Source organism: Pseudorca crassidens, chromosome 10, assembly GCF_039906515.1.
Source record: "Pseudorca crassidens isolate mPseCra1 chromosome 10, mPseCra1.hap1, whole genome shotgun sequence".
NCBI classification, from domain to species: Eukaryota; Metazoa; Chordata; class Mammalia; order Artiodactyla; family Delphinidae; genus Pseudorca; species Pseudorca crassidens.
This window is the reverse complement of record NC_090305.1, coordinates 44,023,654-44,040,706: the sequence shown is the minus strand read 5'-3', so window position 1 is coordinate 44,040,706 and position 17,053 is coordinate 44,023,654. Positions and strand designations below refer to the sequence as shown.

Genomic DNA, 17,053 nt, shown 5'->3' with positions numbered 1-17,053 from the left:
GAACCTTGAAAACAGCATGAGGCCCAGTACTAATGTAGGATGGTTGGCTTTATATATACAATTTTCTTACAGCACTACACTTGAATTCATGTCATATTCCTCTCTATAATTTTTCAGTTCAGAAAACGTATTTCATTTTAAAATGTTCTCTTTATACCTCCCTGCTCATGCTATTTTGATCTTACCTGTTCTTTTTAAAATAATTGGTCCTTTTGCATATTTATTTCCCCTTTTCTCGTTCCATTATCTCATTATACCCATAGAAGAGAGTTTGTTATGTTTGAACATTAACAGAAAATGAGAGAATAGATGAAGAACATTGATCTGGCCTACAAACATTTTAAAAACTTTAAACTATGTTGCTTTGCCTATATTGAAACAAATGTTTTGTGCATGATTAATACAAACTTTTGCATCCCCTGGCACTCCTTCAATGACTGATGAATAATGTAATGTTACTTTGTACATAAATGCCATTTTTAGAAGCTCACTGTCTAAATATTTACTCCCCTAGGCACTTGGCTGGTTTTTTATATACTAAAGGTCAACAAGAATGAATTAATCATTCAGCATTAGTAATACAATTGGAAGCCCCAATAAGAAGTTTAAGTATACAAAGTACATTGGAAAGCCTGCTCAGAACCGTGGGACTAGTCCTGTCACAAAAGGGAGAGTTAGACGCTGTACCTTGTATCTGTGTGTTTGTGCATGTGTGTTTGTTCATGTGTGTGTGTGTGTGTGTGTGTGTGTGTGTGTGTGTGTGTGTGTGTGTTTATCTCTGCGGGCACACCTCATTTAACACTATCAGAGTGAAATCAGCAAAGAACTCATCACACTGTTTCTGGATTATTTTCGACAGTCTCACTTTTATGAATGGTCTGAGTATCAGAATAGAAACTCATGGATAGAGTCAGAAGGATAAAATGTGCTTGGTAATATTCATTTGTGATGATTTCTTAGAAGAATAAGCTGATTTTAGTTTATATATGAAGTTGGTTATTTGAAAGATCTGGTTGCAGACAGACTCTTGGGTCAGAAATGGATTTAGTCCGGGACCAAAAGAAGCCACTTTAACCCTTGGCACATCAGAGTTCATCAAAATTGGGTGGGAGAGAAAAATAAAAAGCTTTTCCTCCAAGGTGACAGATTAAGGAGTCAAGCCTCTAAAATTTGACGTTATGGGTTAGTGCCCAGGATCCTGTGAAAGCTACAACAAAGGATTGTTAGAGGGAAAAAAAGAGGATGTGCCAGCCCTGCTGTTGTCTCCAAGGGCTGCTTAGTTACCGGTCAGTCTCTTAGGTGTGTTTGCTGATGGAGAGCAGTGTGGTGGCCAGCACACACTGGGCGCACACAGTAATGATTCCAGAGGGATTGGGACACCCTCACAAAGTATCACAGAAAAGAAGTTGTGATGCATTTTTGCATGGGATTGAAATAAAGAAGGGTGACCACCATTCTTTAAGTCCAACATGTCATTTAAAAAATAACATTCACTCAGGAAAACATTACAAAATTGAGGAGCAAATTGATACAAGCCTAGACTTGACGGTGCCCTCACAGGAGCGGTGTGTCTTGTCTTATTTTCTGCAGATTCTGCGGAAAACATGGGTCATTAAACTGTAGGTCTTGGAGAGCCATACATGATGTTATGTGCACATACATATTTCATATAGTATGTCTTACTGTTTGGGCTTTGTAATTTAAAATTAATTTTTTAAAATTTGGTCTTAGGTCTTCCAGAAGGAGCTGGGGAAGAGGACCAGCAGCGTGCAGGCCCTGAAGCGCTCGGCCCGGGAGCTCATAGAGGGCAGCCAGGATGACTCCTCCTGGGTCAGGGTCCAGATGCAGGAGCTGAGCACACGCTGGGAGACGGTGTGTGCACTCTCCATATCCAAGCAGACCCGCCTAGAAGCAGCTCTGCGCCAGGTAAAGCCCTGGGGTTACAGCTGCTGGGTGTGCTGACAAAGATCCTGCACCCCCAACAGGAACCGCTGTTCTGAAGGACCACAGGGCTCCTGTGTCTCAGCCAGGATAGTCATGGGGAGGAAGTCCTTAGAGCATCATTGCGTGGGTCCGCTCCCCGCCCAACTCCTCCCCAAAGAATTTAAGTGACTCAACAGAGGGAGGCTTTCTAATCTTCCCGTAAAAGTGCTGTTTGAGTCTTTTTTTCAGCTAGAATGTATAATGGGCTGCCATTCATCTCACATCAGATTGTTAAAATGGTGAATTATTCTTCACATAGGCCTTTTTGACGGATTAGATGTTTTCTTACTTTTGTAAAATGCAGCACCATGTATCTTTATCTTTTTAATGGGAATAATGGGTATAATGAATCAGTTTAAATTTAAGACTTTTTTTTTTCCATTGAGAGGAAGACTTGACTCTACTAACAAGCATGTTTGGGAATCTTTTTTGGGGTGCATGTGAACCATTAGGCAGAGGAGTTTCACTCGGTGGTCCACGCCCTCCTGGAGTGGCTGGCGGAAGCGGAGCAGACCCTTCGTTTCCATGGCATTCTCCCAGACGATGAGGATGCTCTTCGGACTCTCATTGATCAGCATAAAGTGAGTTACATAAATGCTCAGTAAAAATAAGTGAGAAAGACAAACAAAGTAGAGAAAATGGACTCATGATTGCAAATACCAACTGCATGAATATCTTCCTTCCTGAGAAGTAGTGAAAGATCTGGTATGTTTGAGAATTTATCTGTATCCTCCTTCCTTACATAGGTGTGTCCCCATGCAACTACGCACATGTGTGTGTGGCTATTTTTGTTTTTTAATGTCGTCTTTATAGAAGGTGGTTATTTTAAAACTAGTCACTCTGAAGGAACCCTCCTAAACTGTTGGTGGGAATGTAAGTTGGTGCAGCCACTGTGGAGAACAGTATGGAGGTTCCACAGAAAACTAAAAATAGAGCTGCCATATGATCCAGCAATCCCACTCCTGAGCATATATCCAGACAAAACTATAATATACTTCAATTAAAAAAATAAAATAAAATAAAACTAGTCACTCTGTTTTCCTATCTCCAGGAAGCACATTTTTCTAGGGAACTCTTTGGCTCCTGAGCAAAACTGGTCAATTTTGTTGCACTTAGATGTGCATTTCAAAGATGAAACTTCCTTACTGAGCAGTATGACATTTATCAAATTATAACCATTAGAATTGTCAATTAATGATTTTTACCTTTGTAAGCAAGACAAGCAAGTAGTTTAATAACTGGTCTTCAAATTTTATTTTTAAACCTCTGCCAATTCTGTTTTTAATCAAGAGCTGCTTTAAATTCTTTTGAGAAGTAACCCATTTATAAATTATAAATAAAAAATGGATTATGTAAGTAGATATACTATTAAATAATTAACCAGGGCTTCCCTGGTGGTGCAGTGGTTGAGGGTCCACCTGCCGATGCAGGGGACACGGGTTCGTGCCCTGGTCCGGGAAGATCCCACATGCCGCAGAACAGCTGGGCCCGTGAGCCGTGGCCGCTGAGCCTGCGCGTCCGGAGCCTGTGCTCTGCAACGGGAGAGGCCACAACAGTGAGAGGCCCGCGTACCACCAAAAAAAAAAAAAGTTAACCAAGTAAAAATCTGGCCGTTGAATTTTCAGGTCAAAATTATTCCTGTGGCGATGCATAGGACTAGCAAAACCCTTAAGAGAGTGGTCCAGAGAGTTCTTAACAGATAATTTTTTTAACCTTTGACTCTAAAAGTCAGGAGTTAGCAATGCTAATACTCAGTGTAGTATTCTTCCACCTGGGGTGTAGTGTTCTGAAAATTAAGTATCTTGAGGGTTTTTTTCTATTCTTTTTTTTTTTTTTTGAAGTATAGTTGATTTACAATGCTGTGTTAATTTCTGCTGTACAGCAAAGTGATTCAGTTATACACATATATACATTCTTTTTTTAAATATTCTTTTCCATTATGGTTTATCATAGGATATTGAATATAGTTCTCTATGCATTACAGTAGGACCTTGTTGCTTATCCATTCTATATATAAAAGCTTACATCTGCTAACCCCAGCCTCCCACTCCATCCCTCACCCAATGCATTCCCCCTTGGCAACCACAAGTCAGTTCTCTATTTCCATGAGTCTGTTTCTGTTTTGTAGATCACTTATATCACATGATATAAGTGATATCATGTGGTATTTGTCTTTCTCTTTATGACTTACTTCACTTAGTGTGATAATCTCTAGCTGTATCATGTTGCTGCATGTGGCATTATTTCATACTTTTTATGGCTGAGTAGTAGTCCATTCTATATAGGTACCATCTCTTCTTTATCCAGTCATCTGTCAATGGACACTTAGGTTGTTTCCATGTCTTGGCTATTGTGAACAGTCCTGCTATGAACATAGGGGTGCATGTATCTTTTTGAATTATAGTTTTGTCTGGATACATGCCCAGAAGTGGGATTGCTGGATCATGTGGTAGCTCTATTTTCAGTTTTCTGAGGAACCTCCACACTATTCTCCATAGTGGCTGCACCAATTTACATTCCCACCAACAGTGTAGGAGGGTTCCCGTTTCTCTACACCCTCTCCAGCATTTGTAGACATTTTAATGATGGCCACTCTAACCCGTGTGAGGTGGTATCTCGTAGTTTTGATTTGCATTTCTCTCATAATTAGTGATGTTGAGCATCTTTTCATGTGCCTGTTGACTTCAGTGTATTTAGTATTGATGTCAGCATTTCCTATAAACGGTAAAGGATCTTTTTAGTACCACTGAATAACCTGGTGTTGCAAGGTCAAGTTGGAAATACATAATTAATTCCATTGTAGCATGGGTGACATCATCTTTGGTGACTTCTTATGTTAATTACGATGCTCTCTCAATGATGGGCTGCTTACGCTATAGCAATGAAATATTGCCTTGTTGTTAATAAAAGGGATGCGAGCTTGTATAACATTATCTGGAGGAATGAAATGCTGCATACACTTTTTCAAGTTGAAGCTGGCCTGTAAGAGCAGGAAAATTACATCACATTTACTGTACATTTTTGATTCAGTTAAATGTTTTGAAAATCTAGTTTATGTTACCATAGGCTGACCATCAGCTGCTTTGGGTTCCACTGACATACTAGAGTTTGGGTGTCAAGAGTGTCCCCTGAAGCCCAGGGTGCATATATGCCCTACAGAACCGAGGCTACCTGTGGTATCACCACCCTCACAGCAGGGCCAGGAAACCCCCAGAAACATCAGGAGGCAGGCATCCCGGGAGGGGTACTGGTTTCAAGAACAGATTATCTTTAAACATTTTAAATTAGCATACAATTGCATGCAATTTTATAAAGTGCTTCTCTGTAATAATATTTTGCAGTGATATTGTTCGTTCTGTTTCATTTCTTTTGCTTCCCTTCACACATTCTCACCAATAGAAGAAAAACAGAATATTTAATTTCTTAGACTAGAGCCCTCTCAATATAATCCAACTTCTAAAATTGGCAGATTTTCCCATGTGAGCACAAACCACTGAGGCAGCACTCAGACTGGCCTGGAAGAGCCCGGGGTGCTGTCAGGAGTTGGTACCCAGTCCACAGTGTTTCCAGTGGGAGCTGGGCGCCCAGTGTGGGAGTGATTAAAAGTACATGATTGGATCAGCTCGCCTCTGGAAAAGCACAGCTGTTCTTAACCTTCTGGTTTTCTCTTCCTAGTAAAGTTTGTTTCCTTTCACTTAAAAGGGGTCTGTTTTGGGGAAAATTAAAATATTTTTAAGGTAGGTCATGACATTTAAAAAGTAGGTCATCAAAGTCTGTGAGTCTGTTTCTGTTTTGTAAATAATTTCATTTGCTTATGGTTACCAAAGGGGAAAGGTGGGGAGAGGGATAAGTTAGGAGTTTGGGAGTAACATATACACAGTACTATATATAATATAGGTAACCAACAAGGACCTACTGTAGTATATAGCACAGGGAACTCTGCTCTACTCAGTGTTCTGTAATAACCTATATGGGAAAAGAACCTAATCTGAAAAAGAATGGATATATGTATATGTATAACTGAATCACTTTGCTGTATACCTGAAACTAACACAACATTGTAAATCAACTATACTCCAATATGAAATAAAAATTAAATTAAAATAAATACATAAATAAAAATAAAAAGTAGGTCATGTTAGCAGAGTAATTGAACCTGGACTCCCCAATGGTAAAAATGTGGAAATAAAGGTTAAAAAGCATTTATTCACTCACACAGGTACAAAATTGAATAAGACACAGTCTTTTGATCTTGTGGACCTTAACAATCTAGTAGCTGTGCATATAAACAAAATATTTTATTAGAGTGAAATGCCAAGGTAGGAGGCGTATGACAGCTGCTTCAGAGGTTTAGAAACAAAAGGTCACTAGATGTGAACACCTATACTTTCTGACCCCCTGGTTACACGGCGTGGGTAACACAAGTGCCATCCATCCCCTGGCACCCTTGTCAGGTGTGGAAGGAATCCTTCTTAGTGTGGGTTCCAGGTAGATTGGAGGGGTCAGTGGATGTTTGAAATTCAGTGCAGGGTTTGGGAAGCATGTGCCCCACAAGCATGTGCCCAAATGCCTCACATTTTGGGGGGCAAAAGTCCTCATTTTTTAGCCCCGCTTTCAGAGTTCTGTGATCCATGAATCTGTGAGTACAGTTCTGATGGTAGAAAGTAAAGTATGTGAGACATTTATAAAAAGGTTGATTTGACAGCCTTCCAAAGCCTGTTGAGGTGTATTCATCCTTCCAGGGCTGAGAGTCGCTCTTTTTACTGCCCTTTAAGGGACATTTTTCCCAGAGGCTGGCCGCTGTCAGGCCCACTTGCTCCAGACTCACTCAACTCCTTCCCCACTGGACGCTGGGCCTTCTCTCCCACAACCCAGGCCTTTCTAGTTCCCTGCCAGTCTGCTGTCTTCCTTGGCACTTTTTGGATACACATTCCTATCATCCCTGACACGGTTAATGCTACTTTGAATACTAACCTCCTCGTCGTATTTGCTAGAACGTTTTTTTTTTTTTTGCAATCCATATTGTTTCTATCGCTGGCTTAGTATCTGTCCCAATTCTTGCCTCTACGAATATAATTATAATGTATTCAAATTTAGGAGAGTGTCTTTTTTGTTTAATGTATTTTGTAAAGCATGAGATAGTATCCTGTAGTTGGATCTTGAGATAGTGTGAGAAGGTACTTTATCCGATTACTGTCCCTTCTCCTCCCTTAATTCCTCACTCGGTGGATGATTTCCAGCTGTGAATAAACCGATGTAAGTTCTTGCTTATTGGTTTAGCTCTGACAGTCCAGTGGACGTTGCTGGCCTTTTAGTTTCAGCCCGTGCGTCTTTGTTTATGCTGTAGGAATTCATGAAGAGACTGGAAGAAAAGCGCGCTGCCCTCAACAAAGCCACCAGCATGGGAGACTCCATCCTGGCCATCTGCCACCCAGACTCCATCACCACCGTCAAGCACTGGATTACCATCATCCGGGCCAGATTCGAGGAGGTCCGTGCATCTCAGTCCATCTTTAGAGCAGCTGGAGCTTTGAGAGTCAGGGGAGGGGGCGTGGAAACTCGGGCAATTAATGACGTATTTATGGCTGTGGGAACCTAAGGGTATGTTCTTCACAAGACCATTCTTCTGTGTGTTACCTGTCTCTGCCACCCACTTTTCTTTAAAAAGTTACAAGCATTCTGCAGCTATGTCCCTGAAACTATGTGGTTCACTGTAGGACTTTCTGTCCACTTCCAGATCACGTCTGTTGAATAGGTTTTTCAGAGCCGTCTATGCTTGTGGAATGAATTGCACACACAAGTGAATTCATTCTGTATTTAAGATCTTAGCTATTTTTATTTCCACTCTGTGCTACACAGAGTGAGCATATGTGATTCTTCAGGGAATGCATGTTTGAACTTAAATTAGCAGGCAAAGGGAAGCCTGGGTGATTGACGTACATCTAAACTTCTGAGGGTGACAGCCATCACAAAGGGCTCCTGGGTCCTCCACAGGCTGGGTCTTGGTACCACTGATGGGATCTAGAAAGACCAGAGAGTTATGGATCTAGCCTGGGATGATCCTAATTTACATTTAAGTGTGGTGTATGTTACATCAGTTACATTATTCACTGAGATGGAAGAAATTCAGAGCAGTTGTTTTCTCCATCAGGTACTGGCCTGGGCAAAGCAGCACCAGCAGAGACTAGCCAGTGCCCTGGCAGGACTCATCGCCAAGCAGGAGTTGCTGGAAGCCCTGCTGGCCTGGTTGCAGTGGGCTGAAACCACACTGAGCGACAAGGATAAAGAGGTCATCCCGCAGGAGATTGAAGAGGTGAAAGCCCTCATTGCAGAACACCAGGTAAATAGATGTCATCCTAACCTGCCTTCTCAGACACTGTCTTTGCTTCACACTGTACTTCTCAGAAGACTGCTCTGTGCTTCTTACCTTCACTTCCTCAGACACACTCCTCCTCAACTCCTCCACCGAGTTTCTGACGCCACTGCTGCCCTGGAGCTTCTCTCTGGAGAGTCACTTAGTTTTGCTGGTGTCTCCTGCCCTGTGTGACCTTCCCACGCTCCTCCCTTTCGGCCCCATCCATGGAGCTGTGCTCGCATCTCAGATGGGCTCCCCCCGTCCCTGTGCTGTGCGGCTGCTTCCCACTATTGCTGTCGTATTTTGATAAACGTATAAGATATCGATGCCTGTGATGGCCCTGAAGTGTCTCTGTCAACCGAGGCATTAAAGTGTCAGTGTCCTCCAGTGTGACAGACATTCCAGAAATGTGTTTCTTCACTTCTCACTTTTTTCTGCCTTCTCCTTTTCCCATCACTTTTCACCAGTCTCTGCCCTTGCGACAGATTCCAGATACAGGGACACCTGGTCAACCATGATAAAAAGTCCAAGGAGATGAGATAAATGGCAACATAGTCAAACCTTTTAAATGTAAACTTGAACCTGAATGACTTTGACCCTCCTTGGTAGAGTAGATTTATTGATAGGGATATTTTAAATGTATCCACATTTATGTGGATATGCTTTATGTCACTGTATATCAAAGCCATCTTAAGTATTTCAGATATGTAGGTGAGATGTGTCGCAGGAAAGCCCTAGAGACACCCCAGCTAACTCGTTCCTTTGTAGACAAATGCTCACTTTAAGATTCTTCAGGGAGAGCTTGGAAGCTTGGTCCTGGCTGGTGCACAGACAGGTTGTGTTCCTCATGCAGCTGCTCCCCCTGTGGTCTTCAAATAAAACAAGTTGCTTTTGTAACACTGTAGTTACTTATCACCTATTAACATTTTGTAGTCTGTAAATACTGTATTATGATGGTTAGATTTTTTTTTATCCTAGATAAAACATGTTTTATTCTTTTTTCAGAAATGATAGTATGGTCCTTTTATCTTCTCGTTTTTAGTTCATTTCTAAAGATGTTTTTCTCTGATATACTTGTATCTAGTTGACATCATTTCTTTCTTTCAGACCTTCATGGAGGAAATGACCAGAAAACAACCTGACGTGGACAAAGTCACCAAGACCTACAAGAGGAGAGTGGCGGACCCCTCCTTACATTCCCACATTCCGGTCTTGGATAAGGGGCGAGCAGGAAGTAAGCAGTGGCTAATTTCTTTAACATGAGGATGGTTAAGCAAGGAAGTTAGTTTCCTTTTATTTTGAGTTATGGTTTGACATTTTGGAGCCATAGGTGATTCTACGTGAGCTCTCAATCATAAAAGGTTTTCTTTCTTTCTTTTTCTTTTTTTCATTAATTTATTTATCTTTGGCTGTGTTGGGTCTTTGTTGCTGCATGCGGGCTTTCTCTAGTTGTGGTGAGCGGGGGCTACTCTTCGTTGCGGTGTGCAGGCTTCTCATTGCAGTGGCCTCTCTTGTTGCAGAGCACGGGCTCTAGGCATACGGGCTTCAGTAGTTGTGGCACGCGGGCTCAGTAGTTGTGGCACATAGGCTTAGTTGTTCCACGGCATGTGGGATCTTCCTGGACCAGGGCTCGAACCCGTGTCCCCTGCATTGGCAGGCGGATTCTTAACCACTGTGCCACCAGGGAAGTCCCATAAAAGGTTTTCTTGAAAGAATATGTGGGCTAAGTATTATAGCAACTTATTTAAAAATAAAGGAAAGGATAAATCCAGGTCTCTATATGTGTAACTTTATTTGCTCGAAGTGTATCTTTCAGATTAGCCAGAAGAAATCAGGAATAACTTTCAACAAGAACAGAAGTCATCACCCCCTTTGAATTGACTCATTCTGCTTCTCTTATATAAATAACCTTAAAGTGGAATGGAACAAGAATGACCATGACCTGGATAAAGTTCATGACCTAACTGTTCACTAGTAACCAGCAATCTGATAGATTTTCCTCATGTTCATTTGACTTGAGGCTCTATTTACTGACTTCTCAGGCTGTCTTGACCCAGCGAAGTGACATTAAATACAATAATAGCTAGCTCAGATAAGATTTAGAAGCAGCACAATTTATACCAGGCAGTTTGTATATTTCTGAATGGTGCCTTACTAAAGAAAAGTGGTTTTGGATCTGTCATAGTCGTGTCTTGCACAAGGAGGCAGGGTAACAAAGTTGTTAGGAACTCTGGACACAGACTGCCTGGTTGTCCCCACCCCTCAGCATCTGGGAAACGCAACCTTGGACACGTTACTTGAACCCCTTCTGAGCCTCAATTTCCTCATCTGTGGAAAGGGAGAATTATAACCTCATTAGACTATGGTGAGGACTTAATGAGCTCGTGTATGAAGTGCTTAGCATACTTCCTGGAATACTGTTAAATGCTCAATAAATATTAGCTATTGATATTTTTATGTAACTCCATGGGAGTTAGGAATTCTGGGCAAATCTCAGCTTGGATGCTAACTTCCTATGAAAGCTTAGGCCAGTGATTTATTTTTCTAGGTCACATTGAACGATTTAGTTAGATGAGGAAACTGCAGTGAGATAATTGCTCTGTGAAGTTATAGAAACTTGTGAATACTAGAAAGAGGGAGGAAACTTTAGGAAGGCAGTAAATTAGGATATGAGACGATGCACAGGAAACACACAATCTCAGTGGAAAATGGACCTGGAAGAAGGCTGGGACCGTAATCACACACTTCCGTACTTGATTGGGAATTTGTCGGGTATCTTGGTCTGACTCTGGCGAGCCGCCCAGTGCCTCCTGCCCTCCTCTCAGCTGGGTTTGCCCAAACTGATTCACATGCACTGCAGTGCCCTGGCAGTAGCAAAGAGGAGGACTGCAGGATGCTTCTTTGTCATTGAAGTGGTGAGGATTTTAGGCTGGAAAATGTTTGAAGCATAAATGTATTGAGAGAACTTTCCAGTATTTCAGGGCTCCCGTCAAGAATATTTCTCTGCTGTCTCTGAACGGTGTGCGACCCTTGTTAAGTAAAACACATTTGACCCTGATATCGTGCATCACCTAAATTAGGGTGTTTCTTCACATCATAGCTAGTAATGAAGTTGATTCAGTCTGAACAAGGAACAGTAAAGGTCAAGCCTTAATGTATTTCAAAACCCTGGAGACTTTGCCATCCTAACTCAAGTTATGTTTGAACAGGAAAACGCTTCCCAGCGTCAAGCTTCTATCCCTCTGGGTCACAGACACAAATCGAAACCAAGAATCCCAGGGTCAACTTACTGGTGAGCAAGTGGCAGCAAGTCTGGCTGCTCGCCTTGGAAAGGAGGAGGAAGCTTAATGACGCCCTGGACAGACTGGAGGAGGTGAGAAAACTCTTACATTGGGTACCATATTGTCATCTGCCCTCATTCACCGGAACACATTGCCAAGATCTTGATTTTTTTCAACGTTTCTAATAATAGATAAGAAAACTCTTGATGTCTGAGTGCTTATTTTACTTCTAAAATTAAAGCCACAGGTATGAATGTTTTTATGGGGGGAAAAAACCCTGATATATGGGCCTTGGATTTAGGGAATCAAAGTCAAAAACAGGTATGTTGTAACATAATCAGGAGCTGACTCCTTCGGAAAAGATCTGGCTTGACGTATGTTTGCTGACAGCATCTTCTGGCAACTATAATCATTTATAATGCAGATCATTTATTCATATATACTCTGTGATCTGAAGTGTAGGGTGTCAGATTCTAGAATTGGTAAATTTTTAGAAGGTGAGGAGTTAGGAGCGACTGGTGGCAGAGACGTGAGGGGTAATAAGATAGGTAAAATCGGTCTTGTTCAGCTGGGCCTGCTCCCTGGGGTACAGAGCTCCTGTCACCTTGGGCCACACCACCTTTGTGAGTTCGGCATTATCAGAAATTTTCAGTGTGACTTTTTGAGGAGTTTTGTTTCCTCTATTTGTAAAGAAAAAACAGTGACAGTAACAGAATAAACTTTAGAGAAAAAATGTTCAAGTCCCCTTTGCAAGATGATACCTTTCCTGGAGGGAATGATCTGTGTGTTACCTAGAGGATCATTAAAAACGTTATTCATATTGTATAAGATAATAATTTTTATTATCTAGAGGATCATTAAAAATAACATTATTCATATTGTATAAGATAATTTTGGTTATCTAGTGGATCATTATAAACATTATTCATATTATATAATTTTTGTTATCTAGAGGATCATTCGAAATAACGTTATTCATATTGTGTAAGATATAATTTGAGCACAGCAGTAACTCAGGCAAAATGCCTTTTGCCCTCTTCAGCTAAGGGAATTTGCCAACTTTGATTTCGATGTCTGGCGCAAAAAGTACATGCGATGGATGAATCACAAGAAATCTCGAGTGATGGACTTCTTCAGGAGGATCGATAAAGACCAGGATGGGAAAATAACCCGACAAGAATTTATTGACGGGATTCTTTCCTCAAGTAAGTCCCAAGAGAGGTGGCCATAACAGATGTAATTTTTAAAGAAAATAAGCACAGTTTAAAATTGTGGAGCCAGTAAACCTGTGTTACTAATAAAACATCACCTTTAAACTTGGCTGTGAAGTCATTGCCCTCAAAAAAAAAAACAAAAAAAACAAAAAAACTGTCCTTAGTTAAAATTTATGGCTTTGAAGTCAGGCACCCTTACTAATTGTGTCACCACAGATAAACTCCTTTTCTCCACTGGAGCTGTGTCCCTATTTAGTGTAATCAGGTTAATAATACTTAATTCTTAGATTGTGTTGCCTGGCATAAAATGGGAAATCAGTAAATGCAAGTCAGTCTCTCTCTTTTTTATTTTAGTTCACATTCTGATCTAATATTGTCATTAGTAGGAAATTAGAAGGCTATAAAAATTCTAAAGGTATGTGCCCCCTTCTTGTTTGATAGATTTTTTTTTTTTTTTTTTTTTTTTGCGGTATGTGGGCCTCTCACTGTTGTGGCCTCTCCCGTTGCGGAGCACAGGCTCTGGACGCGCAGGCTCAGCGGCCATGGCTCACGGGCCCAGCCGCTCCACGACATGTGGGATCTTCCCGGACCGGGGCACGAACCCGTGTCCCCTGCATCGGCAGGGGTACTCTCAACCACTGCACCACCAGGGAAGCCCTGATAGATTATTTTGATCACATGTATGTGATTTCTCTGGCAGATGTTACTAGAAGCACTCTTAAAGTAAATTTCATGTAAATTATTCCTTAAGTGGTACTTGAACCATATGAAATTTGCTAATATTAAACAGTTTTTAGCCTAGAAAAACAGCCATTTCGTAAGATTCATCCTAATAGTAGTTAAAGGTAAATTTAGGCCACATATGTAGTGATAGTGCTTGTGTGATGTAAATCAGGTTTTTGTTTTTGTTTTTTTTAAGGATTGTAATATACTTGATCATCCTAATCATTTAACTGGCCACACTACAATTAAAATGTGCGATCGAGAATGTCTTACGGCAGAATTAACAAGTTAATGCTATTTACTTTTTCTTTAAGACGTAAATCTTTTTGTAAAATGTTATTGTAAGTAGCAGCTCTTACCAACTTTCATTGCGACCAGAGTATGACATATACTGAGAATATCTTAATTATCACTCATACGTGGAATCTAAACCAAAAGTGAAACTCACAGAGATAGTAGAAAAATAATTGCCAGGGGCTGGGAAATGGAGGAGATAGGGAGAGGTTGGTACAAGGGTACAGATTTTCAGCAATAAAATGAATAAGGTCTGAGTATCTACTGTACAACATGGTGACTGTGGTTGATAACACCATATTGTATAATTGGAATTAGCTGAGAGAGTAAAATTCATTCTCACCCAAAAAAACCCAAAGAGTAAAAGATAAACATGTGAGGTGATGGATGTGTTAATTAACTAGATGGGGGGAAATCCCTCCACAATGTGTGCGTGTATCAAATTATTATGATTACAGTTTAAATATCTTACAGTTTTATTTGTCAGTTATTCCTCAATAGCACTACTTACCATTGTTTTGAAAATGTTAGAGTTCCCTACCAGTCGTCTGGAGATGAGTGCAGTTGCAGACATCTTTGACAGAGATGGCGATGGATACATCGACTACTATGAATTTGTAGCTGCCCTTCACCCAAATAAAGATGCATACAAACCTATCACGGATGCTGACAAAATTGAAGATGAGGTACTCATTACCTTTCCACCGGGTAGAACAAGCACTGTGTGTTCTGCCCAGATACCATGTACAATTCATGCAGTTGTTTTATTTCCATGTTTAGTTGTTGCGTACAGGTTTTAAGGATGCCACGATGTAATATTAATGTGAAAGTGACTGTTTTATCATTGCTTCTGGCAGGTGACAAGGCAGGTAGCTAAGTGCAAATGTGCAAAACGATTCCAAGTTGAACAGATTGGAGATAACAAATACAGGGTAAGTTTTCAAAATAGCTGTGTAGTTCTTTCAAAGGATAAAAATTAAAAACTTTGTCTGCATTGTTTCCCAGGAATGCCAGTTATTTATTTTTACCTTCTATCAAATATAATGGTATATGAAATTCCATCTTTCGTCATTTTTAATGATATAAAGATAGCTTGCATTTTGTATATTAGGACATATCTCTGACATGTATGATACATCCATTCAAGGAGAAAAATATTCACAGAAAAATACATCTCATATATTTAGGTTGCTTCGAATTACTTTATATTTTATTGTGATTAGAGGTAAGTTGTCATATTTTCAGTAACAAAGCTTTTCCAAGCCAGGAAATGAAGTTAAAATGTTTACTTATTTTTGTAAATGTGAAAAAGAGGTAGTGTTTTCCACTGATGCAGAAATTTAAAAAAATTTACATCTCAGTAACTCAGTTCACCTTCTTTAGAACAATTACTTGAAGACCCTTGTGACTTTGTCACTCTTTCTCTATCTTTTTTCTCTTTTTTTGGAACATCTCTTATTTGTAGTAGCTAGATAGGAAATGTGCAGAAATTCCCTCCTACAGTATATTACTTATAAATGAAACATTATTCATTTTGCTTTTATATTTCCACATTGAAAAATATTCATCTACATATTTGAATTTTTAACTTAAATTTGAAACCCAAAGACTTTCACAAAAATTTGCAAAGAAAAATTTCTGATTATTTGGTTTGAAGTTGAGAAAAATGGGTACCTGCACATCTCTAAACTAGATACTATATCCAGAAACCCAAAGTGTGAGCATGTGTGTCTGTACGTGTGTGTGTGTGTGTGTGTGTGTGTGTGTGTTCTAGTCATATAGAAAGTTTCCTGTTGAACTAATTATGTCTTTCTTCCATTTTTCATTTTTTATCAGTTCTTCCTGGGAAATCAGGTATAAACCAGTGGAATGTATTCTCAAGTTCCCAATAATTTTTTTTAACTTTAATTCATAGTCATTAAAGCTTGCCCTGGCCAATCTTTCCCATGCTGTCCCCCTAGCTACTACATTGTTGGTTGGCGTGGTGTTTCTGTATACGCTATAAGTGTCCTTGATCCAGGACTCTTTTTTGCCTTGTGTCTCAAATGAGGAGATTACCTTTAAGCAAACCAGATAATCAACTGTAGCTGGGCTGGGTACAGTGTTACAAATGCAATTTTCAGTTCCTGTCTTTAATAATACTATTCTCATCTATTGTATACAAGTATTCATTGCAACACAAAGTTGATTGTCCACACATCTCTGTGTGGCCTCGTTGGTGTTTGGCCATTGAAGCTGTATGCCCTGGTATAAGGTAGCTAGCGAAGGGCCAGCATCCAGCCAGTGACCTGGAAAAACAGCGCAGGGGAGAGGTCACCATGGCACTTGGCCACGGTGATGTGATCTCTCCAAAGCAGCTGTTTTCCCTGTGCCCTAATTCATTGATTTAGGGCTTTGCATCCTGAGTAGAAACTTTAACTCTGGAGGTTTTAAATGATGTCATTCCTTTTGAGGAAATGTTTCTCTTATAACTTACACAAAATCTTAGTCATACTTTATGTCATTTTGACCTCACATTTAAGTCAAGATAAATTGTCCAGGACACTGCATCATGATCAGAATTTTAGAACTGAAGACAAGAGAAATCAGATTTTGATTTAACCAAGGAGAGTTTTTTACTCTGTGCTTTTGGAAAGAACCATGCTATTTATAGTACCTGACCATATCCTATTAGCTATTATTCTGCCCCTCAGTTTCTAAGCCATATTACATCTTAAGTTTCAAATTACCTATTCTCCCCATTTATTGCAAGCAAATAATTTTTTCAAATAAAAATTTTCAGTTATTTTGAATAGATGTTTTGAAAACTTCCATAAAAAGTTACTTTTCCGTTCTTGTAATTTTCTGAGTTAGTAATTGGGATAGCATCTTTTGTTTATGGAAAGGATGAAATATTTCAAAAGATTTAATTCACAGCACAAAGAACAACATTAGGGTCCTTTTTTTTTTTTTGGTCTCACAGTTTAGCTGTTGAGAAGATTACGGAAATTCTAAAGACAATGGTAGTTGTCATAGAATACCTTCTCAAAATAAAATTTAAAGTCATTCATGTTTATTATAATGGAAATAATTGAAATATCTCTATAAAATATTTTTATATTCTTTATATGATGATATAAATAAATATTTATATCCTTAAAACTTGTTTTGAACATAGTCTTGGAACAAAAGCGTATCGTCTAATTATCTGGTTCCTTAAGGGT

General features: G+C 39.8%; 1 protein-coding gene across 30 annotated transcripts in view; it reads left to right on the top strand.

Annotated features, from left to right (window-relative positions):
* DST (dystonin) overlaps positions 1–17,053 on the top strand; it is a 499,741-nt gene that overhangs the window by 473,566 nt on the left and 9,122 nt on the right. For 24 of the 30 annotated variants that reach the window (XM_067753487.1, XM_067753485.1, XM_067753475.1 and 21 more), the window contains 10 exons: positions 1,732–1,926; positions 2,436–2,564; positions 7,331–7,474; positions 8,135–8,323; positions 9,446–9,572; positions 11,548–11,711; positions 12,662–12,824; positions 14,382–14,536; positions 14,708–14,782; positions 15,687–15,704. In XM_067753487.1, coding sequence (XP_067609588.1) covers positions 1,732–1,926; positions 2,436–2,564; positions 7,331–7,474; positions 8,135–8,323; positions 9,446–9,572; positions 11,548–11,711; positions 12,662–12,824; positions 14,382–14,536; positions 14,708–14,782; positions 15,687–15,704 — 1,359 coding nt within the window. The remainder of the gene's footprint in view (positions 1–1,731; positions 1,927–2,435; positions 2,565–7,330; positions 7,475–8,134; positions 8,324–9,445; positions 9,573–11,547; positions 11,712–12,661; positions 12,825–14,381; positions 14,537–14,707; positions 14,783–15,686; positions 15,705–17,053) is intronic. The other 6 variants (XM_067753482.1, XM_067753479.1, XM_067753476.1 and 3 more) reach the window with 1 other exon arrangement.